The following is a 27,926-nucleotide window of genomic DNA, read 5'->3' on the forward strand; positions in this document are numbered from 1 at the left end:
TAAGAAGCTTTGCTATTAAGTGTGTGGGAAGTGTCATCTAGGTATTTTGTGTTATGACAGTAAAATAGGACTTTGGGTGAGGCTGGCAGACAAACTCTGCTAATCTGAACTTCTTTGTGATGAAATGCACATTCCTCTTTTCAGCTGGAGCAAAATTATGTCTGTGATGAAGATATTTGCAGGTTTTGCCCCTGCTTTCTCCACTGGCTTTGGCTTTTAGTGCCTCCACTTGGCTGTAAATGCATCCAGTTAGTGCTTTTAGGTTTGGATTCCCAGTCACTAGATGAAGAAAACACTGCTGGTTTGTATTAGAGAAATTGTTGTAAGTGCAATTAATAAAACTGCAATGCTGAGAAGCAGTGGAAGAGCTAAATATCATTACATAATGAGACCTTGTTCACAGTAAATTATGTGAAAAAAATGATTTCTTGCAAAGGATAACAAATTGCCATGGCTTTTGTACCAAATTGTAGATGCTTGATTCTAATTGGTTATTTGTCATTTCCATGTTAATGAAGAGTTTTAGCTATAATTACTGCATTTATGGCAAACAACATATCATTTTCTAATGCTTGCAAAGCACCAGCTTCTTTAGAAACAGAAGAGCTGAATAATTATCCTCATTGTGCAGCTCCAAGTAATAGTGTCCAGCTCCCTCTGCAGAACAGGTCTTGTGCAAGATGCTTCTCAAAGGCTGAGCTCATTAACCTTCTTCTGAGAAACTTCCCCAGGGCACTCAGCAGGGCTCCTGGCACTCAGATCCCATTCTGGACAGCATCTTCTCTATCACTCTCACAACACAAAAGCTGGCTAGAGCCACCATTTCATAGAATCACAGGATGGTTTTGGTTGGAAGGGACCTTCAAGATCATCTTGTTCCAACCCCTCTACCATGGGCAGGGACATCTCCCACTAGATCAGGTAGCTCCAAGCTCCATCAGATTGCTCAGAGCTCCCATCATTTGGTTGGCACTAGGATTCCCAGTTTGCCTTAGTTATTGCAGTCAGGGAGAGAAGGGTGGGGGCAAGGAGGATGGAGCCAAACTCTTTTCAGTAGTTCCCAGTGACAGAATGAGGGGCAATGGGCACAAGCTGGAACATGGGAAATTCCATTCAAATATGAGAAAATACTTCTTTACAGTGAGGGTGACAGAGCCCTGGTCTGTTGTCCCACATTTCATGTTCCTTCCTGGAGCAAGAGTAAGGTCAGATCCAATGTCTGCCACAAATACATGCTCAGAGCAGCTTTCTGAGCAGTTAAGTTCTTCCCTCTCTGATCCTACATTTATTTGACAATTTGCTTCTTCCTGCAAGCATTCCTTAAAAACTTCTCAGCATGTCCTGTCTTCAAGAACAGGTAACACAGTCTGAGTGGATGCTAATGAGGATAGGGAAAGCAGAATATATTTGTTTTTCCTTAGCACCCTAGGAACTTTAATGCTTCTAATAATGGCTTCCTAAAGAGCATTTGTTTCTGAATAAGAGCATTTTACCATGATTTAGTATGTGTACTTTAGTGTCAGCTTCTAAAACATCACATCCAGATGGAAATATTATAGTAGAGGTTATTAAAATATGTAGGAAGAGGCACTGACACAAGCAACTTGCAAGGGAAACAGAAGAGACAGACTAAATATTATGTATTATACCCTGAATATTCCCATGGTAAGGACGGGAAAGGGAATAACAGAGATTAATTTACTTGCCTGTGGTTATACAAGAAGTCAATTGCAAGGGTATTGAACCAGTGTCAGGAACCTTAAGTCCCTATTTTGTGTTTTATCACAGGAGCATCGACTCCTGGTGGGAATCTATGCTCAGTTCTTGATGCAAGAGGAATGTGGGATCAGACTTTTGTTTGGCTAGCAAATAAAAGCAAGTGCATTTTTCTTTTGCAACTAACCCTGAGCAGTGCTCAGTCTGCTCGTGTTCCTAAGTATTTGCATGAAAATGAGTCTCTGAGATAATCAGATTTTATTTATAGCATCTAATCGATGCTCAGGGCTTTGTGGTTTAATTACTAGAATAATTGTTTGCTGAAAACACAGTTCAATATCTTATTTTTTCCTTTAAAGGTCAACTCCATCGTTTTCCCTTCCAAGCATTAAGCACTTTATTGATCTTCGTGTCATTTCATGATGAGTGTTGCATCTTGCCAGCTGAAATAAAGGCCAGATCTTGAAATAAGTAAAATACATTGCTTTTCCTGAACAGAAAAAATGGGAAATGCCCTATTTCAGCCTTGCTTGCTGCTGGCAAGTCCTTCATACAGTGTTCCCAGAAAAAAATGATTCTGAAAATCACATTCAGTCTTTATGGAAGGAAAAAAGCAAACCAAGAGTCTTTTTGGAGCCTGATTAATATCAGACAAACTGAAGTACAAAAAGAAATTTTGCAGTTTAGCTGCTGATCCCTTAAAGTAGCCAAGGACACGGGCGCTGTCAGGAGGACGGGAAGGTCTGTGTGCCTTGTGTTTAGAGAGGGCTGAATGAATGGGTTGAGCAGCCACATGAATAAATGCCCTTTCCTCTCTCTGGAGGGGAAAACCACATGGCTTCATCTGGAGATTTGGAAGGTATTTACTCAAATGACAGCAACTGTTGCTTTGCTGCCATCCTGCAGCAGAAATGAGCTGCTGTTTTTCAGAGGGATGCGTGTCTCTGCATCTGCAGCTTCTCCAGCTTGCTCACTCCCCCCATCTCAGCCACTTGACCTTTAGTCTGAATTTGCAAAAAAAATCTATCTGCCTTTCCCAGATGATGGGAAAAGGTGCTGGGTTGCAGAGCAGGAAGCAGGCTTGTTGAAAATGGCCATTAAAAGGCAACATGGGACCCATTGCCATTTCACGTTCTTCTTCTCCGAACACGCGGGGTCAAATCTTACAGTCGTAGCTCAGGGAAAGCCACCACCAATTTCATAGGGACTTGGTGCCCATAAGAGCCAGAAGATTGGCCTAATGTAAGTATACAAATCCCCAGACCTTCTCTGCAGCTTGGCTTTTGGAGGCATCAGATGGCAACAGCTTCCCAGCTGCCCCAGAGCGGCTCCGCACCGTTATTTATCCCGCTTTGTTTTCTCTAATCCCCACGATGACTTGTGCAGATTGCAAACCCAATGCAGAGCCCACGGAAGACAGGAAGAATTGATGGTAGAGGGCCATGTCCTCAGCTGCTGTAAATCAGGGAACAGCCAACTTGGGATCCCAGCATACCCTGAAGCATTTAAACCCCCTGATTTTCAGGTTGAGAAGTGTTTACTATGGAAGGGTGATGTGTCCCCCATAAAGCATTGCCCTGCACATCTGCACACGCCTGTGGCTTGCCTGGTGATAACAGCCATGCCAACCATGACATTTGTTGGATTTATATTCTGTTGTATTCTAGTTCCTGATAACTTTACTGAATTCTAACTGTTTGGGCTGAAGTTTTCCCATGTTGCTTGCCCCAGACTTCCTAAGCAAGCTTTAGGTAAAGGAGTTCACCTGCTCCAGTGGATGGAGATGGGGGAAAAATAAACCATCTACAATTTATTTTTACTGGAAGCCTCTGAGAAAAAATATAAAAAAGGGCAATTAGAAGTGGTATCCTGCTGAATATACAAAACAGAGTATTTCTTTACTCATGAGCTTTGACTTTGCAGCTTTATGACTCTGTTTATGACAGCTCTTGTGTGTCGTTTATTTACGTTCCGCTCTCCAAGTATCACTAGGTAGAAGCAGCAGTGGAAGAGCCTATGCAAGAAAACCTTCTTGTGCTTCTTCTGTGCTTGTTCCAGAGCACTAATGGAACTGTTCCAGGGTTTTTGCTAATCCCTGCACTCTGAATTCTTGTAAAATTTTGCTGTACAGATGATTTACTCTGCTACCCAGCTGAAGTCCCTCTGTGGCTCCCCCGCTTTCCAGCCCAAATCACGCTGGGCTGGGCTGGACTGGTGTTGATGCCTTCATTGCTTGCTGTGATGGCCACTTGAGTGGTATTAACCCAGAATCCTGTGACCCAGAGAATGGATTAAAAATCTCCAAAGAGCAATAAGAGGAACCCAAAACTGTCAGGAAACTGCTACTCTGCTTGGTGTGTGCTGCCCCACTTGGAGAGGAGCAGAATCACAGAATTGTCATGGTTGGAAAGGACCTCTAAGATCACCAAGTCCAGCCATCAACACAAAAAATCCCACAACCTGGGCCACTAGACCATGTCCTGAAGTACCAAATCTACATGGCTTTTGAATACCTCCAGGGATGGTGACTCAACCTCCTCCCTGGGCAGGCTGTTCCAGGGTCTGACCACTCTTTCAGTATAGAAATTCTTCCTGATATCCAAACTGAACCTCCCCTGATGCAACTTCAGGCCATTTCCTCTTATTACTGTTTTTCTTTATTGTATTTATTATTATTTTTATGATTTATTATTATTTATATTTATTTTTCAACAGAGATGATAGTGACAGGATGAGGAGTAATGGTTTTAAACTGAGAGAAGGGAGATTTAGGTGAGATATTAGGAAGAAATTCTTCACTCCAAGGGTGGTGAGGAACTGGAATGGGTTGCCCAGGGAAGTTGTTGATGCCCCATCCCTGGAGGTTTTTCAGGCCAGGTTGGATGAGGTTTTGTGCAACCTGATCTAGTGGTGGAGTTCCCTGCTTATGGCAGGGGGGTTGGAACTTGATGATCTTTGAGGTCCCTTCCAACCTTAATGATTCTATGATTCTATTCACTTGGGAGAAGAGGCCAACCCTCACCTCACTCCAATCTGCTTTTAGGTAATTGTAGAGGGCAATGAGGTCCCTCCTCAGCCTCCTTCATACTAAACAATGCCAGTTCTCTCAGCCACTCCTCATATGACTTGTTCTCTGAACCCTTCACCAGCCTGGTGGCTCCTCTGGACACACTCCAGCACCTCAATGTCCTTCTTACAGTGAGGGGCCCAGAATTGCACCCAGTACTTGAGGTGCAGCCGAGTACAGGGGCACAGTCATTCCCTGCTCCTGCTGGCCACACCATTCCTGATGCAGGCCAGGATGCTGTTGGCCTTCCTGGCCACCTGGGCACACTGCTGGCTCACGTTTAGCCAGCTGTCCACTTCACTGAAGAAGAAATGCAGTGTGAAGACCTTCTTGGCAGGCTTGGAAACCCTTGAAACCTGAGTCAGGGTGTGCTTGCTGTCTGTCATGTCTCAGCCAAAGGGATCCAGAAGTTGGAGTTCTGAATGGAGATTTTCACCATTGCCACTGAGACCACGCTGTGTTTGCTTTTAGTCTCAGGTCATTAGATCTTGCAGACATGGCACATCTATTTTATAGAGCAGCTGTTGCATTTTAGGTAATTTTAGGAGTTTTGAAGGTATTTTTGTTTCTCTCCTTTGTTCAGTAAGACTAATGGCATGGAGGCTGGATTACAGAGGAAAGGACAGAAGATACTATCACAGTCAGAGCAGGTTCTGTGTGCAATAAATCACACTACATGCCAATAGGAGTATTGCGTGTACTCTTCTCCAGGTCCTCTGGCTTCAGCACCTTTGTGCTTCCTCCTACACCCTCCCCCATCTTGTCTCTTGTGTTTTGCACTTCTCCTCAGTTTGAAAACATGCAGGCAATTTTGTGCAGGAGCCTCCCCTCCAAGTGAAGCATCAGAGTTACTCAGATGTCTGTATCCATAAGAAGAGAAGGGCTTCTTTAGAGGAAGAATCAGACCTGGAGTGGGGTGGGTGACATTGTCCAGGTGCCCATCTCTGCCTCTGTGACTCTGGGATTTGAAGGTAGATGGACTTTTGATTTAGGCATGTTGATTAAGTGCCTGAAGTTGGATGGGATGTACCATCAGTCTTGCAAATCTTTTTTCCCTTTCAGATAGGCAGTGGTGATGTGCATCTTACAGAGGAGGAGGACTAGTTACCAGAGCAGAGCTGGTACCAGCTAAGGCATCCCAATTCAATTTTTAGGAATGCTTTATATTCCCAGTATGGGCACTGTGACTATGTCATGAATGGAAACTGGTGAATAGGAACATCCCTGGAAGTGTTCAAGGCTAGACTGGATGGGGCTTGGAGCAACCTGATCTACTGGGAGGTGTCCCTGCTCATGACAGGGTGGTTGGACTGGGTGGTCTTTAAAGGGCCCTTCCAACCCAAACCATTCCATGATACTGTGATTTTCAGTGCCCAGGAAAACCCAATAGCTGAAGCAGGGTGGATTCTCATGGCTGGTAGAGCCCTTATGTTGCTTTAGGAGCTGTGCCAGGGCAGAGTGGTGGAGAACCTGGTCCAGGATGTGCTTGACTGGAAACATCACCATCTCTATAAGCAAGGTTTGCATTTTCTCTCCCAGAGTGCATGCAGCTTTTGGACATGATGTGATCCAGTAGGTGTTTAATCCTACAACAAATTGTGACAACCAATTCCCAGCAACTTCTTGCTGATGCCTTTTACTCTTAGGAAACTGAGAGGTTGTCTACCCTGGCTTTGTTTTAACATCTTGCACCTGTCTGGGATCACTTAGGGAGAAACAAATGGTTTGTCTGTGCCAACAAGTGTTTTCAAGGCACTGCAGAAGAACTGAGTTTGCAGAGAAATGCAAATGCAGAAACTCAGCAAGTGGCTGCTCAGTCTGGGCTGATCAAAGTGGAAAACAGCTCAAAAAGTGAAAGATAAAAGCAAAAGCAGAAACCTATAGACTATAGAATCATACAATGGTTTGGGTTGGAAGGAACCTTCAAGATCATCTAGTTCCAACCCCCCTGCATGGGCAGGGACACCTCCCACCAGCCCAGGTTGCTCCAAGCCCCATCCAACCTGCCCTAGAACAATTCCTGACCTAATGCCACGGGGAAGGCAGTGTCAAAAGACCAGGGATGCAGTTAAGAAGCCCATTTTAGCTTCTGATTTCTAGCTGAGCACTGTGAGTTGTCCTCCCCATCTCCCTTCCTCTCTGTGGAGGTTTGGGTAGGTTGTGGCAGATAGCAACGTGCAGCCAGGCTTGGGTTGTAGCTGGGTGGACAGGGCAAAGATTGCAGCTGGTACAGTCAATAAACTGGACAGTTGCATGGTAGCTATTAAAAGAGTTCACCCAAACAATTTTTTTTTTTTCCCTCTGAAAACAAAATGTTAATTTTCAGTTTGACTTTAGTTTGATTATCCCACCATCCAAGTCTTTTGGAGTTGGGCATGGGGGGAAGTGCATTCATCAAAATTCCCATCAAATAGTTTTTCCTCTGGAATTAAAAATGTGCTGCCTTCCATCCAACTGCCATTTGCTGTGTTATTTATTTGTGCTAGCAGGGAAATTGGCAATTGTGTTTTTTAAATAAAAGGAGGCAGTGCAGCCTTGTGCCATTAACTTGTCAGAGCTGAGCAGGTGAAGCATGGAGCCCTTCTGCAAAGTTGTTCTCACTGGCCTCATTTAAAAGAAAGTCTCACCTGCAAGAGAAAGGGACAAAATCTGCAATGCAATAAATCAGATAGACTGATTAAAGTAATTGATCTTGATTTTTTTTTTACACTTTAACCAGCTTGAAAGAGTCCAGCGCAGAGCCACAAGGATGATTAAGGGAGTGGAACATCTCCCTGATGAGGAAAGGCTGAGGGAGCTGGGTCTCTTTAGTTTGGAGAAAAGGAGACTGAGGGGTGACCTCATCAATGTTTACAAATACGTAAAGGGTGAGTGTCAAGAAGATGGAGTTAAGCTTTTTTCAGTGATAACCAGTGATAGGACAAGGAGTAATGGATACAAATTGGAGCATAGGAGGTTTAAGGTCAATATCAGAAAAGATTTTTTTACTGTGAGAGTGACAGAGCACTGGAACAGGCTGCCCAGAGAGGTTGTGGAGTCTCCTTCTCTGGAGACATTCAAAACCTGCCTGGACACGTTCCTGTGTGATGTGCTCTGGGTGATCCTGCTCTGGCGGGGGGGTTGGACTAGATGATCTTTCGAGGTCCCTTCCAACCCCTAGGATTCTGTGATTCTGTGATTTCCTCTACTAGAAAGAGGAAGCTTGGAAATTGTGCGTGTAAGTGGAGGAAGAGGAGAAGTAACTAGAGCAGATCTCCTGCTCTGATGTATATCATGGAGACTGGGCAGGTGCTTTAGGGGACAGTAACGTTCTGTGTTCTCAGTGTAGGTTTACAGGCTTACAGGCTTACACAGGTAGCTGCTCTGGCAGTGGTGCCTCTGGCAAAAATCTCACCATCAAGGATGAAGTTAACACTGCCTGGCTACCATCAGTAGGGGAAGGAGAATGGGAAGAGCAGGGTAGTGACTGGGCATGGAAGAGGTGAATGAATCTGTTCTTGGGCAAATTGTCTATGGGAAGAAGGCAATGGCAGAGCTGTGCTGGGCTACACTGACTCACAAACACACCCACCAAGTCCCCTCACTATGTATTTACTATTTCCACGCTCTTGCAAATATGCCAGGCTGGCTTTTTCCTGCCTTTCAACAACTGAGGCCGTGGGTAGGGTGGAGACCTTGTCCTGGCTGGAGGGAGGCAGAGCAGAGCAGACCCAACATCCGTGACTGGCGCTGCTCATGCTCAGAAAAAGCTGCTCTCTTTGCTCCTTGGTTCCATCCATCTTTGCCTCCTGCATCTTCTCTGATGCACAGATTGCCTGTGGTGGGGACTGTCCTCTGCTGCAGTGGGGAGCTTGTCCTTAAACAGCTGCTCTGGTTCCCAAGAGAGGAGTGTCTCTGATTCCAGACAGATGTGAAAGCAATTATCAGTAGCCATCAGATCAGATCAAAATGTTTTTCATGCTCTGAGCATGTTGGGGTGACTGATATTTCCTGGTTTCCCAGAATGAAGTTTGGTGCAGCACTCTCAACCTATTGCATGGAAGGAATTATAGATGCCATAATGGTCAAGTCAGGTTACCTGACCTCCAGCTTAACCACAGAACCATCCTTTAGCCCTTTTCTCTGCCTTTTGGAGAATGCATAGGAGCTTGGGTGCCACATTTTCACCACTGGTCTGGTGGTCTTGTTGGAGAATTGTTAAAAAGAAGGTGCTGATCAGTGCTAAAATGAAGCTCTGGAATGAAGATATGTATGTTTGATCTGAAAATACTGCACAGGGTAGAAAGGTTTGTAGCAGGAGGACAAGGGGTAATGGATTAAAACTGGAAGATGGTACATTTAGGTGAGACATTAGAAATAAATCCTTTAGTGTGAGGGTGGTGAGACCCTGGCCCAGGTTGCCCAGAGAAGCTGTGGCTGCCCCATCCTTGGCAGTGTTGAAGGGCAGGTTGGATGGGGCTTGGAGCAACCTGGTCTGGTGGGAGGTGTCCCTGCCCATGGCAGGGGGGTTGGATCTAAATGATCTTGAAGGTCTCTCCCAACCCAAACCAGTCTGTGATTCTATGATAATGTGCTGGATTTACATTGCAAAACCAGAACTGCTTTAGATCATGATTAAAACTGTAATATAATTAAAACAAGCTGATAAGATGAAACTAAATTGACAAGATAAAGAAGCAGGGTATCCAAAAGGGGAAGGGGGAGACAGAACTGAAGGCAGGAGGGCATGAATTATAGATTGAAATCTGCACCAGAAGGTGAAGTCTTTGCATTTTCTTATCTCGGAAGGGGGAGGATGAATGAGAATGTGAACAAAATTATTAAGCAGCTTTATCATTGCATTGAAGTGAATAATTAGACAATTAGGATTACAAAAAGTTGGCAAAGTGTGAAGCCCAGAGGACTTGTGCTCCTGATTTCAGAGGCGGGTGATGAGGGAAGAGGGGAAAAGCCTTTGATGAGAGATTTGATGGTGTTCTATGGGGAGGTGTAAAGGCAGGGCCTGGCTCTGGCACCCAGCACCCTGCAGCTGCCAGAGCAAAAGGGGGTTCAAGAGACATGACCAATAGAGAAGAACTTATTTGAAGGAGGACTGTCCTCTGAACAGCAACAAGAAGCTGAAGGTGCCCAATAAGGGTTCAGGGAAGGAGAGCACAGCTAATAACAGTGCATGTGGACACGTTTTTCTCTGTGATGGAGATGCACAGCAGTCATGGAAGTCACTGTGTAGTAAATGTTTTGTGTGCTTTTTGCAGACCTTTGTCCTCAGTTAACATTCCCTATCCTTTCAGGTCGGTTGTTTGTGGCCAGACTTTGCAAAGTCATAAGCTGAGGATGCTGCAAGATCCCTGAGCAGAGCAGCAAGAGGTCAGACTGTTCCCTAGGAGGACAGTGTCAGCCTGTTCAGGCTTGGAGTGAATATGATCTGTCACATTACCTTAATTTCATTTTTTTGGGTCAGAAGTGTCAAATACAGGATTTTCCCCTGATGTAAATAATGCAAACACTTTGTTGTTAGAGAGTCTTTTCAGCTGAACCTGGAGACAGCTTCCAAACCACCTCTGCATTGATTCTCCATTGTAAATTATATCTGATCCCTGCTGTTGTAAAGAGAAGCTCCACAAAACTGAATGATCAGCTTGGGTAATCGGGCTGAATCTATTCTTGTTCAGGATGCAAAGCTGTAGGACACAGTGGAAAGAAGAGGGATGGGAACACAAGAGCTGTTTCCCATGAGGGTTAGTTTGGATTTATAGCATTGAAGAGTTCGGTGGTGAAAGGAGATGTTGGGCCATCCAGTGCCATATACTGCAGACCCTCAAATGTCACATATTGTCCCTCTCCTGAGCCTGCAGCCTGAATTTGGCAAAACCCAAACTTCAGGAAGATTTTACTCGTGGGGCTTTTTGACTCTCCCTTTAGACCAGGTTTCTCCAAGGAGGGGCCAAGCAGGCTTCTGGTTACCTCTGTGGATTAACCTAAATTCTTTATTTGGCACTGTGGCATCTAAAGAGCTGGCTGCATATTTTCAAGGGGAAAACTGGGTAAAAATGACTGAAAATATCATGGTGCATCTGAAACTGTCTGAAGTCAACCTGGGCTGCTCTGATGCCAATGCCAGGCAACCGTGCTCCTCCTCTGTGCTCCTGACCTGCTTAATCTTAAGCAAGATGTTATTTAAAATTACTTTGCAGAGATGCAGACATTATATAAACCAATGAGGAAATGTCAGATTATGTATGTAATTTTCAGAAGTGCTCCACACTGATCTAACTCAGCTTGCTGTGGAACCAAGGGATAAAAATTAAGCTGAGGCAGAGAGTTTGGACTAGTCACTGTCCTTAAAATGCCTTGGAAGAGGAACCAGTACTGCAGACTCGTGTTAGGAATTTCACACTCAGAGATGGTTGCCACTTGTTCAGAACATTCTGTGATCAGGGAAGGAAAAAAAAAAAAAAAAGGTGCTGAAAAATACATGGATTGGGGTTTTTGTTATTCATAGTTTGCTGGGCCTCACTGGCAAATCTCTTGGTGTTTTCAGAGAGTGTTGCTTTTTTAGGAGAAGCTGCCATCCACAATGTTCCCCTTCCAAGATCAAGTTCAGAATACTAACTATGGGTAATGATGCATAATCACAATGTGAAGTCCAGAAATAATTGATGGTAGCCATTTAGCATGGATAATAATTCTAACTTGAAAAAATGCTTTCTCTCCTACCCAGAACCAGTAGTGGCCACATATGGGTGAAGCATTGGAGCATTAAACATTCAGTTTTAGTGACACAGTGGCTTGTAATTTCCTCAGAGGTATTAAAAGGTGTTTGGCTGAGAGAGTTGGGGGTGTTCAGCCTGGAGAAGAGAAGGCTCCAGGGAGACCTTAGAGCACCTTCCAGTGCCTGAAGGGGCTCCAGGAAAGCTGGGGAGGGGCCTGGGACAAGGGCAGGGAGGGATAGGACAAGGGGAAATGGTTTTAAACTGAAAGAGGGGAGATTAAGGTGAGACATTAGGAAGATGTTCTTTGCTGTGAGGGTGGTGACACCCTGGCCCAGGGTGCCCAGAGAAGCTGTGGCTGCCCCATCCCTGGCAGTGTTGAAGGGCAGGTTGGATGGGGCTTGGAGCAACCTGGGCTGGTGGGAGGTGTCCCTGCCCATGCAGGGGGGTGGGGACTGGATGATCTGTAAGGTCCCTTCCAGCCCAAACCATTCTGTGTTTCTATGATTCTATAAAACTGTTTTGTCCATTAGTGGTATTGAAGTGTTGGTACTTCTCAGTAATCCAGGGCTCCTTGGCTCACCATGGCCCCAGCCCAACTGGCTGCGAGCTGCAAAGTGCAGGACCATGGCTGCAGCTGCTTCATGCCCTCTTCTCCCACCTGGGAGAACTGGACCTGTTGCCCACCACTGCTGTCCTGATGGGACATGGAAGTGAAACCAGCATTTTGACCTCCTACAGCCTTCGCCTTCTGAATTTGGGACCAGTATTATTTTCCTCTAGCACTGGCTTTCTCCCAGAGGGGTGTCCAGTCTGGAGGAGAACTCGTGTTGTGTTTGTTTCTCTGTGGCTTGGACTGATTCACAAGGGCATCTGCCATGTGCTCTGCATGGCTGAAAACAAGGTTGGTTGTAATAATAAGCAATTGTATAAATAGCAAATAAAGGTTTGTCCCAATGGATGTGCTGCTGTTGCTTTGTGGGGCAGAGAGGAATGAAACCTGAATTCGTGTTTGTCAGAAGTCAATAGCAGAATATTATTAGATCAGCTCCTGCCTGTGACTTGTCAGGAATAATCTGGAGTTCCTTGGTGCTTTAGAGGCACCGTTGTTGTTCAGCTGCAAGGAAGTGGGTCAACTATTGATGAGATCACCAATCCCATCTCATTATTGTGAAAGATATGTAAAAACAGGCTTTGTGCTTAGCTGCCTTTGGGGCCAACCGAGCATCCCAGTGGCTTGAACTGACTGCATGCACATACCATGTGTACATGTGTGTACATGTGTGTACATGTGTAGCTGTGTGGATGTGCAGGGAGGAGAACATCAGCCCAAAGCTCCAAAGTGTGCACGGTGATTTGGAAGCTGTGACTGCTCTTGTGTGACTGTGAGTCCCTCTCAACTATCCTCCTGGGACCCCGGATTAAAACACAGTAATATTGTTAAACATGAGAGTTGAGATAAGGCTCTTTGGCAAGAATTTTGGGATTAATTCCTCTAGCTTGTAATATCTGTGGATTTAAGTGAATTTTCGTGGTGTTTGCTCTCTCCTGTGCCTGTCAGTAAGGCAGCAGTGTGGCAGCTCTGGGTGATGTTTACACCCAGTGTTTGTTGTGGCATTACGTCTAGAATCCCAGCTGAGAAACCTTGCCCAGGGGGACCGTGTGTTTCTCCCCTCTCCTGTGTTCCTTGGAGAGTGACATTCAAAGCCTGCAGGCCTGGGCTGGCAGAGGATGGTGGTGATGGCACCTTCATAAATTGAGTTTACTACAGCTGAGTCCATGCAGGTCAGGACTAATGGTGGGAAGAAGTAATAAAAGTAGATCTCTTGTCCCCTTCTAGTGCTGTGGGTGTCTGTCTCCTGGATAACTTTGTTTTTTGCTCATCTTCCTGTCACAGATAAATGAGTTTGTGTGCATGTGCCTTGGCCTGTTTCACATTTTTTTCCACCTCCAGGTTATTTGGGACCCTTCTGTTTGGAAAGTGTTCCATTACCAAGAGTTAAAAAGGGAGTATTCAAGTCACTTTGAACATGTTAAAAGGATGCAGTTGAATTCAGTGATGCTGCCATCTGGGCTGAGCTTTACTACCTCCCAGGTGCTTCAGACATGAAAAGGCCATTTACTGATGGCCCAACTGCTGCACCTTCCTACCCACAGGAAGGCTCTGATTTCAGTAGGATGGTTACCCTGAGTGCTGTGTGTGCATTAGACAGGCTCTAACACTGCTAACACAGGCTGTGAAGGGAGCTTCTATGAAAAAGCAGGGTTGGAAATAGGGGCTCTCTCCATGAATTGTGTGTAACATCTGGGGTCTAATGCACCCTGGGAGAAATGTGCCTCCTGGAGACACAGAAATCCTTCACCAGGGCTTAAAACACAGCTGCCAGGCTCTGCAAAAACCCAACATTTGACTCTTTGCCTGCCTTTTACCTGTGGGCAGGAATTTGTTAAAACATTAGTGGGTATCTCAAAGGCTGGACATTTTGTCTCCAGTGCAGTGCAGACAAATCCAGTTGCCTGTGGAGTTAATGAGTCGTGTAATCACTGCTAATAAGCACTTGCAGCTCTGTGGGATGAGCTGAGTATTTTATCCCAAAGCACATGCTATTAAAGGGTATTTTTGGGTATCATATTCACAGGACTTAACTGTTAGGAAACAAAAACCTCTGTGGTGTATAAATTTACTGGGTTTAGTAATCTAGCACCTTCAGTACTATCCCAGTCCTCACATTATCTGGTGCCTTCCCAGACCAGGCAGAAGTTGCTTCCAGAAAAGCAGGGGAATAAAAGACAGGATGGGACTTTGAGCAACCAGGTTTAGTGGGAGGTGCCCCTGCCCATGGCAGGAGGGTTGGAACTTGATGATCTTTAAGGTCCCTTCCAAGCCAAACCAGTCTGTGATTGTATGAAATAGCACTTTTTTAGGCACCATTCCAGGCTATGCCAAAGAGAGGGAAGAATATGTGGAGGAGGCCAGTGGAAGGGGGTAGCAATGATCTAAGTTTTTGTCATACAGGGTGTGTGTGTGTGTGAAGTGCTGCTTAAAACCTCTCAACCTGAAATAATTGTTTTTCCTCTTTTAATCACTCTGAAGATGTGAATTGCACAGCCAAAGCGAGTGTCTTGCCTGCCAAAGTGCTTGAAGTTTCTCTTGTTGATTTGCTGCATTTGCTTTTTCGTGAATGAGAAGGGAGGAAACCTAATGAAAAGTGTTATCAGCTTGTCAAGTTAATTAGTGTCTGTTTTAATACTATAATTATAATTTGATCCTAATTAATATAAGTAACACGATTACAGCTTTTTTGTCTTTTTTTTTCAGTGAGAAGCTGGATGGAGAAGCTGAAAGATAAGGTAGGAGGCTCAGTGTTTCAATTGCTTTAAAAGCAAAAACATCTTTACTTGCAGGAATAAACTCTTGTCAGTGCAGTCAATTATCTCTACAAAGACAATTGAGAAGGGGCTTAAAATTTTCTCTGGGAGGCAATGAACCAGATGCTGCTGCTGTTTTCCATGGTGTCCATCCACTGTGCATCCCTGATGAGTAGTAACTAAGAGCAGAGTGAGGGACAGGGGTAGCTGATGGACTTTTCTGCACTAGGAAATCATCTCTTCAGATTATCAGAGTTACATTTTTTTAATCACCCTCTCATTTACCTCCATCCCTTTCCTCAAAGTCCTAAGCTTGGTTGTAGATCTAAATCAAGAGGATCTGGTGATCCCCTGTGGTGAGAGGCTGTGTGCCACACCATGGCCTCTGGATGAGACATTTCCTGCCTGTTCATTCAAGAAGATCTGCTGATTCCAGGGAGGAAAAACAGCAAACACAGAAGGACTGAGGAGATGACAGACCCTGATCTTTTATCCCTGGTGTTAGAGGGTGGTGGTTCCTGGAATGAAGATTGAAGGGCTATGCCAGCCACAGTCAGTGATGGCTTTTTAGTCCCTGCTGCCCTAGGGGAAATATTAACATTTTGAAATGGCTGTGAAACCTTCCAAATGTTGTGTTGGTGATGGCAAAGCTGTGAAGGTAGAAACGAGGTGACAGTAGTGTTTAAAGATAAGAACATTCTGTGACTCAACAGGGCTTGGAAATTCTTTAATAGAGTCAGAGTTAATAGAAAAAATAAACCAACAACAAACAGCATGGGGAATAATGGCTCAATAGGAAACTCCAGCCCCTGAAAATATGTCTCTAAGCATGAGCAGATTGTCACTCAAGAAGCTCAGCCTTTCTGTGTGATACCCACCAAGTTTCAGCAGCACTTTACCATCAAAACTGAACAGAGAGATGCAGTCTGAGTATCTCTTTTCCAGGACTGGGGACTGGAGGGGTTTAAGGTGGGTTCCTGCCCAGCCCTTGTTGAGTTGCTTTTCTGCCTACACTAGGAAGGAGACATGTCTAGTGTCATCTATGCTCATAGCAGAGCACCTTGGCCTGGGATTCAGCCAGAGCGAGTGCTGGAAGGACAGAGAATGGTTTTCCCAACGAAGGTAAAAAGCAGACACCAAGACTGGTTGAATGCCTGGGGTGCCTGGAGTGTGCACGGGTCACTTGCTCATGCCAGACCTTCCCCAGCCAGCACAGCATGAGCTCAGGGGCATCAGGCACCTTCTCACTGTAGCTGTAGCTGTAACTTCTTTCTTCTTGGCACCTTGTTGGCTACCTCTGTCCTTCCCCATTGCAGGGTCGGGGTGCATGGTCCAGACTCAAAGAGAGTTGCTCTGGAGGGTCTGAATGTCTTGCAGGTAGATGTTGGACTGCATGGCAGTGCCCAGCACAAGCACTGGTGTAACTAGAGATCTGCTAGTGGCCTCTCAAAGAGAACCTCAGCCCTGAGCCACCTCCTCCTCTGGGAAGTGGCAGATGTGCAGAGGCAGATCTTTCACCTTGCTCACCTTTTCCCCTAGAAAAGCTCCACAAAAACCACTCCCCCACCCCCAACTGAATGTTGGTGAAGCAAATCACTCCCAAATAAACCTGGTCACCCCTTTTCCTTCTCTGCCTTGTTGACCTTAGCAGCACCAGTTATAACATGTGCTCCTCTCGTTGCTGTTGGCAGAGCCCTGTCCTCTCTGTTTTATAATCCCTCCACCCAGAAGAGGATCCCAGCACATGACTGCCCCATCCCAGAGAGATGTGTCCTCCTGTGTCCATCAGGGCTGCCCTGCTGGGGGAGGGGAGGGTTTGGGGACCATGGGACCAGGAGCACGGGTCAGTGACAGATTTATGTCTGATCTCCTGCAAACACTGTGCAAATGTTGTGTTTGGTATGCCAAATAGTGGGCATTAGGTTTCTCTGGAGGTCTCTGTTGTTATCTCAAAGTCCAGTGGGGCAAGGAAGGTCAGGGATTGGCTGTATAAGCATCCCTAGGATCTGTAAAGAAGCTGCATCTTCCCTATGGGCAAGGGGTAAAAACGTGGCAGCTTTGGAGCTGCCTGGAAAATGGGGTTTCCTATCAGGCAAGAGGAGAAACCCTCATGAGTTGGGCTGTGGGACACAGAAGGGGCTGGGAGAACAGGTCCTGGCCCTGCTTCTTACGTCAGTCTTTTGGGGAGAAATCATTGACTGGCTGTGGAGAGAGGCCTGTAAAGTGCCAGGGGCTGGCCAGGGGTGATAAAGGCTTGTGGAGGAGCCAGATTGTTCACTGAACTAAAACTGGTGGTTTCTGATGCAGAAACTCAGCTGAGCAGCAACTAAAAAGAGATTTCCAGTCTCCCCTCACCGCCCACGCCAGCAGCAAACTTCCAGAAATAGCAAACTCACTCTGCACTAATTAGGTCACCCAATTAAGGCACTTTTAACTGCCTCGCAGAGATAGAGGCATTGAGCTGTGCTCTCACTAACCTCCTTTTTTGGGACCTGGAGTGCAGGGACACAGCTCCCATCCCAGCACCTGGGCTCAGCAGGGCTGGGTGTTCTGGGAGGGTCTTCAGGGGACCTGCACGGTGCAGCTGAGCAGCCCTCAAGCCTTGGGATCCAAGCCCAGAGGTGTTACTATTTACAGCACCAAGCAGGATCTGGAGGGGTTTTGGGAGAGCAAAGCAGCCCTGGTTAGCACTGTATCTTATTTTCATTCTCCAGGTAAGCACCTGTAGGCAGGGCAGTGCCCACAGAGCAGCTTTTCCCCAGTGGATTCTGGATGCAGAGCAGCTACGGGGTGTGTGTGTTGTTGAGCTGTGTTGCAGTTTGGGAACGTGGATGCACAGTTGTGAGCAATGGGCTGAGGCTTGCTAAGAGCTGTCTGAGAGTCCTCTCCGTTGTGCATGTGTCCCTTGGCAGGTGTAAAATCTGTGTTGGGGAGTGTAGATGGTGAAGGGTAAAGCTGTGGTGGCACAGGAGGGGACTCCTGGTGCAGTGGGAATGGAGGCAGAGCTAGTGAGGGAGGGAGCTCACCCCTCACTCCCCCCAGCCTGAATTAGCAGAGGGTGCTGAAGAAATATGGCACTGTAAAACATGGGTTAATTTTCATTTCAAACAGTAAATGAGAAAACAACGAGCACTTGGGAATATTTTCCGAAGGATTTTAAGTGTTTGCATATGTGATGCTAAATATTTAAACGTGTGATTTGAAGTTATTTGTGCTAAATGTTGGGGTTTTCTTAATTGGCTGAGGCAAACATATGGATCATAGCTGTGGAATTGGCAGGGCCAGGGAGGTGATTCTCCTCCTCTGCTCTGCTCTGGTGAGACCCCAGCTGGAGTGCTGTGTACAGCTCTGGAGCCCCCAACACAGGAAGGACATGGAGCTCCTGGAGAGAGCCTGCTTTACAGTGTGTAGGGAAGCAGTGCTGGTCATAGGGTCATAGATTAACAGATTGGTTCGAGTTTGAAGAGACCTTAAAGACCATCTAGTTCCAACCCCTCTGCCGTGGGCAGGGACACCTCCCACCAGCCCAGGTTGCTCCAAGCCCCATCCAACCTGCCCTTCAACACTGCCAGGGATGGGGCAGCCACAGCTTCCCTGGGCAACCTAGGCCAGGGTCTCACTACCTTCCCAGTAAAGAATTTCTTCCTAATGTCTCACCTTAATCTCCCCTCTTTCAGTTTAAAACCATTCCCCCTCATCCCATCCCTCCCTGCCCTTGTCCCAAGCCCCTCCCCAGCTTTCCTGGAGCCCCTTCAGGCACTGGAAGGTGCTCTAAGGTCTCCCTGGAGCCTTCTCTTCTCCAGGCTGAACAACCCAACTCTCTCAGCCTGTCTCCAGACCAGAGCTGCTCCAGCCCTTGGATCATCTCCATGGCCTCCTCTGGGCTCTCTCCAGGAGCTCCATGTCCTTCCTGTGTTGGGGAAAGGTCTTTTTTGTGGCTCAGGATTGCCTGCCCTTGGCCTCTGAGGTTTTCCTCTACCCTTGCACCCGTATGAACAGGCACTTCACCCTGGCACTAGTTGCTCTGCACCAAGATCACTTCCCCTCCTGAAGGTGGGCAAACACTGCAGTCTCTCAGCTGTCTCAGGGCAGTGTCTGTTAGTAAAAGCTGATGGTGAGTGAGCTGTGGTGGTTAGCAGCTTCATCCTGGAGTGGGGCTGGTTGGGGCCTTGCTTAGCAATCCTGGAAGCAGGGCTCATCCCACACAGGCGTGTGACAGAGACTCAAATACAATAAACTTGGATGAAAGCAGAAAGGGGATATCTTGCAGTCCTGGACAGATGAAAAACAACTCTGAAAGAATGGTTTGGAGTGCTGTTCTGCTTGTCTCTTTTCCACATAGGCAGGATACATGTCAGGGATGCTGGTTCCTGTAGGAGTTGGGATAGCTGGAGCCCTCTTTATCCTGGGAGCTCTCTACAGCATCAAGATTATGAATCGCCGAAGGAGAAACGGCTCAAAGAGACATAAAAGAAAGGTATGGCAAAGGAAAACCCCAACCCCACCCACTCTCCAGGTAACCATTTTGGCTGGAAAGCCAGCACAGCTTGGTGATGGATTGTCTGGGTTGAAGTGTTTGGGACCTCTTGGTTAGAACACGTGGGGAATGCAACTGCTCTTCATTTCCTTTCTGCACCTGGAGCACTTTTCATTTTGCTCTTCTTCCCTCAGCAGCGGGAATTCAACAGCATGCAGGACCGAGTCATGCTCCTGGCCGACAGCTCTGAAGATGAATTTTGAATGGAACTGCAGTGCCCTTGTGCTAGACTTTTGGAAGGAGGGAGGAGGAGGAAAAGAACAAGCAACTTCCTGCAGCCTGGCTGCTCTCTGCTGATCCCGAGCCGCCGCGGGTCCCACCCCGGGTAACCGGCATGTTCTGCTCTACGTGTCCCACACAGTCATGTTTGTTTTGAGACAGTAGTGAGATTCCACATTCCAATCCAGAGCCTCATCCGGATCCACAGCACCTCTTGTTACAGCTGGAGCTGATGCGTATGGATTCTTCTTTTTCCTGTAATCCTTGGTGTCCTGTTTTGGTCCTGGCTGGCAGTGATCTAATCATAACAGTAGCTCTCACCTAACCCGGGCATGGGAATCTTTACTGTGAATGACTTCTGTCCAGTCTGTTAATTTTAAATGTTACATTACCTGAGCTAGAGTTTGTTAGTGCTAAGATTAGCTGCTCTGCTTAATTAATGAGTTATATACTTGAACTGTATCCCTTGTCACCTGAGAAGTGCCCGTGTACAGTGTTGTCGATACAGTTGGAAGCACATTTCTGCACTTGGTTCCCCTACTCTCACCCCCACCTTTCTTCCTTCAGCTCTGCTCCACGCTGCTTGGAGACACACAGGAATGGCCCCAACACTTGATTCACAACAAAAATCCTAGTCCCTTTTCAGCCAGCATTGTCTGTTACAGCACAATAAATACCAGCTCTCATCTCCTGATGGACAGTCCTGCATGGATCTCTTAGCTTTTGTTCAGTGTGCAAGTAGGTAAGAGGCAGGTTGGGGGCTTCTTCTGCCTTGTGGTTGAAGGACACTAGTTGTTGGGTCATCTCCTTCATGAAGCTGCACTCACACAGGGGTGAAAGTGGAGCATCTCTCTCCTTTACCCACTGGGAGCTGCATTTTCATCCCCTGAAAGCTGAGTGAGCAGCAGCACCTTTGGGGGATCTGGATGGGGCTTGTCTCCAGACCACCAAATGCAGAAGGGCACCAAAGGCTGTCAGTGTCGAGGGATTCATGGCTAAGAGTTGGAAAGCAGTGACAGCCACAGCTGGAGAGATGTCTGCTGTGGGGAGGTGAAATGGTCATACTGGGATCCCTTGGCCATGGGGGAAAAGGTGAAGCTGTAGGGTGGGTGGCTGCAGAGGGTTGTGGAGGTGAAGCCCAAGGATGACATGGGGTGAGGGCAAGCTGCTGGGAGACAGCCAGTGTCTGAGATGTTATGGGAGCCAAGCAGGGGAAACTAGTGCTGCTTTGGACAGAAATGCTGTCAAAATAGCTAGAAAAAGGGCTGTTTTTCTTCATCTCTGCTTCTGGTTCTGAAATGACTTAAATATTTATATTTATGCAGCACATCCGTGTTTCTGAGGTGGGAATCACTGTTCTGTGAGGAATCATCCTTCATACATGGAACAATGACTTGCCAGAGGACACCTCCTTAGACAAATAAGGTCAGACCACACATGTACTGAGATTAAATCCCACTGAGTCTTTGAAGATTTAGATGAGATATTAGGAAGAAATTCTTTGCTGTGAGGGTGGTGAGACCCTGGCCCAGGTTGTCCAGGGAAGCTGTGGCTGCCCCATCCCTGGCAGTGTTGAAGGGCAGGTTGGATGGGGCTTGGAGCAGCCTGGGCTGGTGGGAGGTGTCCCTGCCCATGCAGGGGGGTTGGAACTGGATGGTCTTTAATGTCCCTTCCAACCTAAACCAGTCTGTGATTCTGTGATTCTATGTGGATGGGAGGAGAATTTGAGGAGGGGCATATGCAGGGTTTCATCCCTTGTAAAGGTGAAAAGGCCTTTCAGATTGTGGTGTAGATGAGGGTAAGCAAACGTCTCATGGGCATGTGAGTGGGTTTGCAAGGTAGAGAGGACATTTGGAAGAGCTGCTTGAAGCTGAGTTCTCTCTTCAGAGATTCAAGGTCTCCTCTGGACATTAAGTTGTCGGATGTGATGTTCAGCTCTGAACAAGCAGAGCTCTTCAGAGCCCAGGTACTTTTCTGCAGGCCTTACCCACACATCTACTGAGTCATCTGGAGAAGGGCAGGGGGACAAGCTGGTTTCAAAATGCTGGTACTAATGCTGGTCTTTCTGTTGAAGAGCCATGTGTGATTCCTCACACATTCATCCTGCTAAGTGCAGGGAAAGTAGGTTGGGAGAGAGACATTAAAATCTGGTCCATCAACATCCTGAAGAGCCTTCACATTCTAATCCCTCTAGGCCAGGCTCCACAGTGTGTGCATCTCTCCCTTTTCATTCCTGAAACTTTGACCAGGAGAATGTTGCCTTGCTAAAAGCAGCCCCACATCTTTAGCAGGCACCAACTGGCAGCCCACTGTTAAATCCAGGTGCCTCTACCCCAAAATTGAAGCCTCTTTCTTCAGAAACAAGTGCAAGCTAAGAGGAACTTTTCCTTCCAGATTACTCTCTCACAATTTCCTTCTCATTCCTAAGTCTCTTGGAGCTTGGAGGTGATCAGGAGGTTTAAACAGTCCAGTTGAGCATTGCTGGTTCTCTTGCAGTTTTAGGAGTCAGGAAATATTGTCCCTTGGACTCTTTGATTATATGTTCCTGTCAAGGCTTGATAAGGGTGGCAAGGTGGAAAGACTTCTTGTCTGTTCCAGCTTTCTTGAGATCATCTCCAGAAAGGCTTGACTTTTACATATGGAGCCAGGCAGGCTGGGAACAAGACTACACAGGCAGCTGCCAGATGTTCTTGAAATGCTTTACCCTGGGCCAGCCAAGGAGGCTTGGACAATAAGCAGTGACAAAGGGCACTGGCATCTCTGCAGGAGGGAGTGTCTTGCAGCAGAAAGGATGGCAGCTGGGCTGGCTGAGTCCTTTGGATGTGTCTGTAGCCTGAGAGACCCAAGAACTGACCCCCCTGCAGTGCTGGGTCCAGCTCTGGAGCCTCCAACACAAGAAGGACATGGAGCTGTTGGAGAGAGACCAGAGGAGGCCATTGGAGATGATCAGAGAGGGCTGGAGCAGCTCTGCTCTGCTCTGCTCTGGAGACAGGCTGAGAGAGTTAGGGTTGTTCAGCCTGGAGAAGAGAAGGCTCCCTCTGTCTTCAGCTTAGTTCTTCTTAGTGTGGAGGCAAGGACAGTCAAAAGCAGCCTTGGGTCCCAGTGAAGGTTGTAGGAGCCTTTGGAGCACAGTTTTCTGCAGTGCCCCTGACATCAGTCCAATTTCTGCAGGTCCTGAAAGCACAAGCACCATTCAGCTCCTTCCCTTCTCATCCAGGGCCAGTAGACTTTGGATTTGGCTCTTAAAATATTCTCCATACAACTCCTGGAGTTTGATTCATTTGCTTGACATGGCCAGATTGCAGGCAGGGAGGGGAGGAGGGTTTTGGGTGGGAGCTGAAGCCTCCAGTCTCTTAATGCTCTGCAGATTTAATTTATAGCTCTGCATTGCCAAACAAGCAGGTTCTTATGAAAGAGGCAGGGGAAGGAAAACAGCCAAGAGGGGCCCTCCTCATCCTCCATGTCAGGTGAACTGCAAGCCCCTGAAGGTGGAGGTGGGTTGTGACACTGCTAAGGCAGCCCTGATCCCCTGCAGAGGCACAGCTGCCACGGTGACTTTGCTGCAGCAATAACAATAATCTCTGGATTTGGCACAAGAAGAGTCACTCACCTCTGCTTTGGGTTTTCCTGATAGCACAAGCCAGAATTTCATGTAGGCATCACACAACTGCTTCAGCACCTACAGCCCTGTTTCCAGCTGGAGGAACCAGCCTGCCTGACGTGCAGCTCTTGCCCTGATAAAATGCACCTGCACTGCTGAATTTAGAGGTGTCTCTCATGCCAGATGTTCACCTAGGTGAGGTTTCTCTGGACTGCACTGCTTCCATGGGGTGATATTAGCAGTCCTCATGCTTTCTTGTGGTTTTCTATTTCAGAAAAGAGCAACTCCTCATACTGTAACTATGGAATGTAGCACTTTGTTAAATTAAAACACTGGGAAATAAAAGGCTGTCCATCATATCTGACTTGAAGTGCCTCGTCTCCCCGATCTGTGGTTCATGGCATTTGCTGTCTCTCATGTAAAGCTGTGAAGTGATTGCTTGGAAAACTTGAGCATTGCCTTTCTTTCTCCATGCTGCATGGTTGGTGCAAGGACTCAGGCTGGGCTTGGAGGGCTGTACAAGCAGCTGGGAGGCTCAGCCTGGGGCTTTTGGGGTAGGATTTACCTGGAGGTCAGTGTCATCCATAGGCTGTGGTGAGTAACATCCCAAATAGCCTTGGATGAGTTTCCAGTAGCTGTAATGAACCCCAACACTGACATGTCTGATGATGAGAGCAGCTCTGCTCTGGAGACAGGCTGAGAGAGTTGGGGTGTTCAGCCTGGAGAAGAGAAGACTCCACAGAGACCTTAGAGCACCTTCCAGTGCCTGAAGGGGCTCCAGGAAATCTGAGGAGGGACTTGGGACAAGGGCAGGGAGTGAGACGACAAGGGGTAATGGATTAAAACTGGAAGAGGGGAGATTTGGGTTAGACAATCAAAAGGAATTTTTCATTGTGAGGGTGGAGAGGAACTGGAGCACATTTTAAAGGGAAGCTGTGGCTGCCCCATCCCTGGAAGTGTTCAAGGCCAGACTGGATGGGGCTTGGAGCAACCTGATCTGGTGGGAGGTGTCCCTGCCCATGCAGGGGGTTTGGAACTGGATGAACTCTAAGACCTCCTCCAACCCAAATCATTCCATGATTATGTGTTTGCACCCTTGTTCCTTACGTACAGCCACGTGTTCCGCTGTGCATATAAGGATGATTGTCCTTTCTGGTTTGACCTAAGCACAAGGCTCTGTGCCCAAGACCCTGGTAATATGGCACTGGTGAGCCTGGAGTCTCAGTGTGGATGCTGCAAATGTTTTAGAAAGGAGCAGCCTTGTTGCAGATGAATGTTGCCTCGATGGACCTGTGATCCAAGCAGAAGAATCAGAAAGACTTGAGAGGGAGTAAGAGGTGTATGGGCTGGGTTTTTAATGCCTTCTCAGTCCTGTTTGCAGATGTCCTTGCAGGCAGTGTGTTATTGCATGCAGATAGGGGCTGGGCATGTGGCCTTGTGTCATGTTTTGGATGGGGAAGTTCCCAGGGGTGGCTGGGAGCCAGCAGGGCACACACAGGCCCAGGCTCTGTCCTTCTCCAGGCTTCCTCTAATAATAAGAGCCAGCAAGAATTATCTGTCCAAGTGTGTTTATTTTCTCTGTTGAAAAATGGCTTGTTCAAAACAAGACATTCCCAGGGAAATGGGTATTTGGGGATTGCATGTACACATTTTTTGTTAATTGGTAGTTGCCAGAAACAATCTGTATTTTCCTGAAGCTGTTTGCTGCATTGCTGACTTTTTCCAATGAAAAAAGAAAACCAGCTGAAAGAAGATAAACAATGACAAAGTTTTTTATTCCCAAAGGTTTATTTTCTAAGGAAATTACTCTCTGTGATCACCCTGCCTCTCTGTGAGCCTCTGTCCTCTTAATATCCCTGACTCTGCCAGCCAAGCCATGGATTTGTGAAAACAGGAAAGAGGAGAGAGACCATATTAAAAACCCCACTAAAAAATAATGTGTGGAGCTGTTCTGAGGCTCCTATATGAGCAAACAGGGTTCTATGTGCTCTGGTGGAGGGGGCAAGCTGGAGGTCCCAGATACCCATTGGGGTTGCTGCCCTGTGTGGGTTCCCTGGAGCTGATCAGCCTGCCACAGGGCTCAGCCTGGTGCAGGTGATGGGGTGTGAGGCACTGATCCATGCAGAGCAGCTCCAACAGCCTGGCTTGGGGTTCTTTTCACCAAGGTATTTTGGTAGGAGAAACCAAATGGCATTCCTTGCTTGTTCTGGTGGTGAAGCCACACCTGGACCATCATTGCTGCTGTGCCTGAGCCCACCTGGGCCTGTGCTTAGCTTGATGCCCCATCCCTGGAAGTGTTGAAGGGCAGGTTGGATGGGGCTTGGAGCAACCTGGTCTAGGGGGAGGTGTCCCTGCCCATGCAGGGGGTTGGAACTAGATGATCTTGAAGGTCCCTTCCAACCCAAACCAGTCTGTGATTCTATGATTTACCATCCTGCCTTTGGGTTCTGCTTCAGAGGCTCTGCCCCCAGAGCCCTATCAAGACAAGGGCTGTTATCACAACCTCTCCTTACCTCCCAGCCCCTTCTCTTCTCCTCTAATTGCAAAGTTCAGCCATGCCTGTTGGGGATCCCTCTTGTGTCTCCTTCAGCAGATTTCTGCTGGCAATAAGCCTCATCTTAGACATGGGGTAAATCTGCAGGAAACCAGACTGAGACAAGGCAGAAGTCAAAGTACATTAACAAAACCCAAACTGACTGTGCCTGGCAGGTGGAAAATTTGTGATGCAAATACCATGTGGTTCTGTGTATAGACCACCCACTGCCTGAAGTTCTATGTGTGCATATATCTTAGGATCTATGCATGGTAATAATGTAGTGTGCTCACATACAGGCAACTGATCATCAACACAGTGGAACACTGGTTGCCCAGCAGCTACCATTAAGAAGGGACTCACTGGTGGAAACATTTCTGCTGGGAAATGCCACCATCATCCCTGCTGACTCTCTTTCCTTGCAGGAGGGTGCTGTCCTGCTCCTGAGCCCTTGGAAAGACATCACCACTGGGAAAAGAAGAGGGAAGTCTGTGTGCTTTCACTGCAAGCCTGAAGCTGATGGTCAACATCCTTATGCACTAAATTTTTCCCCCCTTAAAACACTTATAACCCCCCATGGGGTTTGCAGAGGTGGAGGATGAGACTTGCCTCAAAGTAAAGCAGGAGTTCCCTCAAGCAAGAAGAATTTTGCAAGTCTTACAGACAAAAAGACTCAAAGGATTAAATGCAGTCACTGAGGATCTTCACTAATGAATTCATTTCCATCTGAGGAAATGGAAATGGGTGAGATGCACTTCAGTTTTAAAGTTTGTTTTTCTGGAGTGGAGAACAGATTGGTAACGTGGTAAAAAAGAGAGGAGGAAAGCCCTGGAAAGACGTGACCTTATTCACATAAAAGGGTATTCAGAAAGAAATGAAGAATTTCTGCAGTAAAATTAAAGCATCTGCTATTACACAAGCAAAGCTCAGATAATGAAATCACTTGCCAGTATCAGGCTGTAATTTGACTGGGGATTTTGCAGTCAAAGTATCTAAATCACTCTTTGTGCTTTATAACAGGAAGCTAAAAATCCTTATTTTAAATAATTGATTGACAAGCTATTTTTTTTCAGTTTTAGCTGTTTTCTCAAGGCTCAGTCTTACTGGTCAATATGCCCTTTAAAATATATTGATTTGCCTCTGGAGATTGTTTGCCCACAGAGCTGTACTTTTATCTTACCACAACTTCACTCTGCACTTACATGCACTTATTTAACCGATTTCAGGGCTTCTGATATTTTTTTCCCCCAGATTATTTACATTTTTCTTTTTCTTTTTTTTTTTAATATTAAAAAATAGCAAATAGCATCCTTCCAATCCACTGGCTGTTTGGTTTTGCATTGCACTCCAGTCTGGTAAAGTCTCACTTGGACATGGACTGAAATTCAACTGCGAAACCCAGAGGTTGGATTTTTGTTGGATGAGCAGAAGTGGAGGTGCTGTGCAGACATTCAGGACCAGCTTGTGGTGACAAAGGTGGTGGGATTTACTGGTGGAGTTGTGGTTTGTGAGACTGAATAACATGCCAGCTACCCCAGTCCCTGTGTCCCAGGGGAAACTGGAGCTACCACCACTTTAGCATGGTTGGGCATGAGGAGCTAACAGAGGAGATGGATGTTATGTTGAAGGTGCAACCGTGGCCAAGGACACCTGCATAAAAAATACTCTGGTCTTGGGTTTGAAATGAAAAGGAGGGAGGTGGTAAAATGCATCATTGAATCAGGGCTGGAATGAGAGAAAGCTGCTCCCTGTTAGTGCTCTGTGATTTATGGACAGGAGGGTGTCAGGTCTCCAGCTCCTCTGGACCGTGTCTGGAGGTGAAATGCGTCAAAAACGGTGGTGAAGCTTTGTCAGGGTGTTTTGTTCTTACTGTAAGAGACAAAGAGTTTCCCGAACTGCCATCATTGCCAGGGGGCTGCAGGAGGGGGATGCTGCACACCCCTTCACTAGTGACCTGCCCCTGGCTGCTGTGTCTCCTCCCAGCATCTCTGCCTCTGCTCACCAGTCTGGGACCAGCCTCACCAGCAGGAGCCCTCACTTATTGCACACACTTCAGCTGGGAATTTCGTACAGTTGGATCTGCTCACCCCTGCCTCAAATGGCCTTTGGTGGTAGAGTAGCCACCTGCTTGGCCCTGTCTGTGGAAGACACACCTATCTGTGAAAGACAAGCAA

At 46.9% G+C, this 27,926-nt stretch overlaps 1 protein-coding gene across 2 annotated transcripts in view; it reads left to right on the plus strand.

Annotated features, from left to right (window-relative positions):
* Positions 1-23,583, plus strand: part of ARMH4 (armadillo like helical domain containing 4) — a 65,772-nt gene extending 42,189 nt beyond the window's left edge. Inside the window, exons 6-8 of one of the 2 annotated variants that reach the window (XM_051622660.1) lie at positions 14,813-14,844; positions 19,205-19,339; positions 19,534-23,583. In XM_051622660.1, coding sequence (XP_051478620.1) covers positions 14,813-14,844; positions 19,205-19,339; positions 19,534-19,602 — 236 coding nt within the window. In that variant the 3' untranslated portion in view covers positions 19,603-23,583. The remainder of the gene's footprint in view (positions 1-14,812; positions 14,845-19,204; positions 19,340-19,533) is intronic. The other variant, XM_051622659.1, reaches the window with a different exon arrangement.
* The last annotated feature ends 4,343 nt before the right edge of the window (positions 23,584-27,926 follow it).

This window comes from Apus apus, chromosome 5 (genome assembly GCF_020740795.1).
Source record: "Apus apus isolate bApuApu2 chromosome 5, bApuApu2.pri.cur, whole genome shotgun sequence".
In the NCBI taxonomy this organism is placed as follows: Eukaryota; Metazoa; Chordata; class Aves; order Apodiformes; family Apodidae; genus Apus; species Apus apus.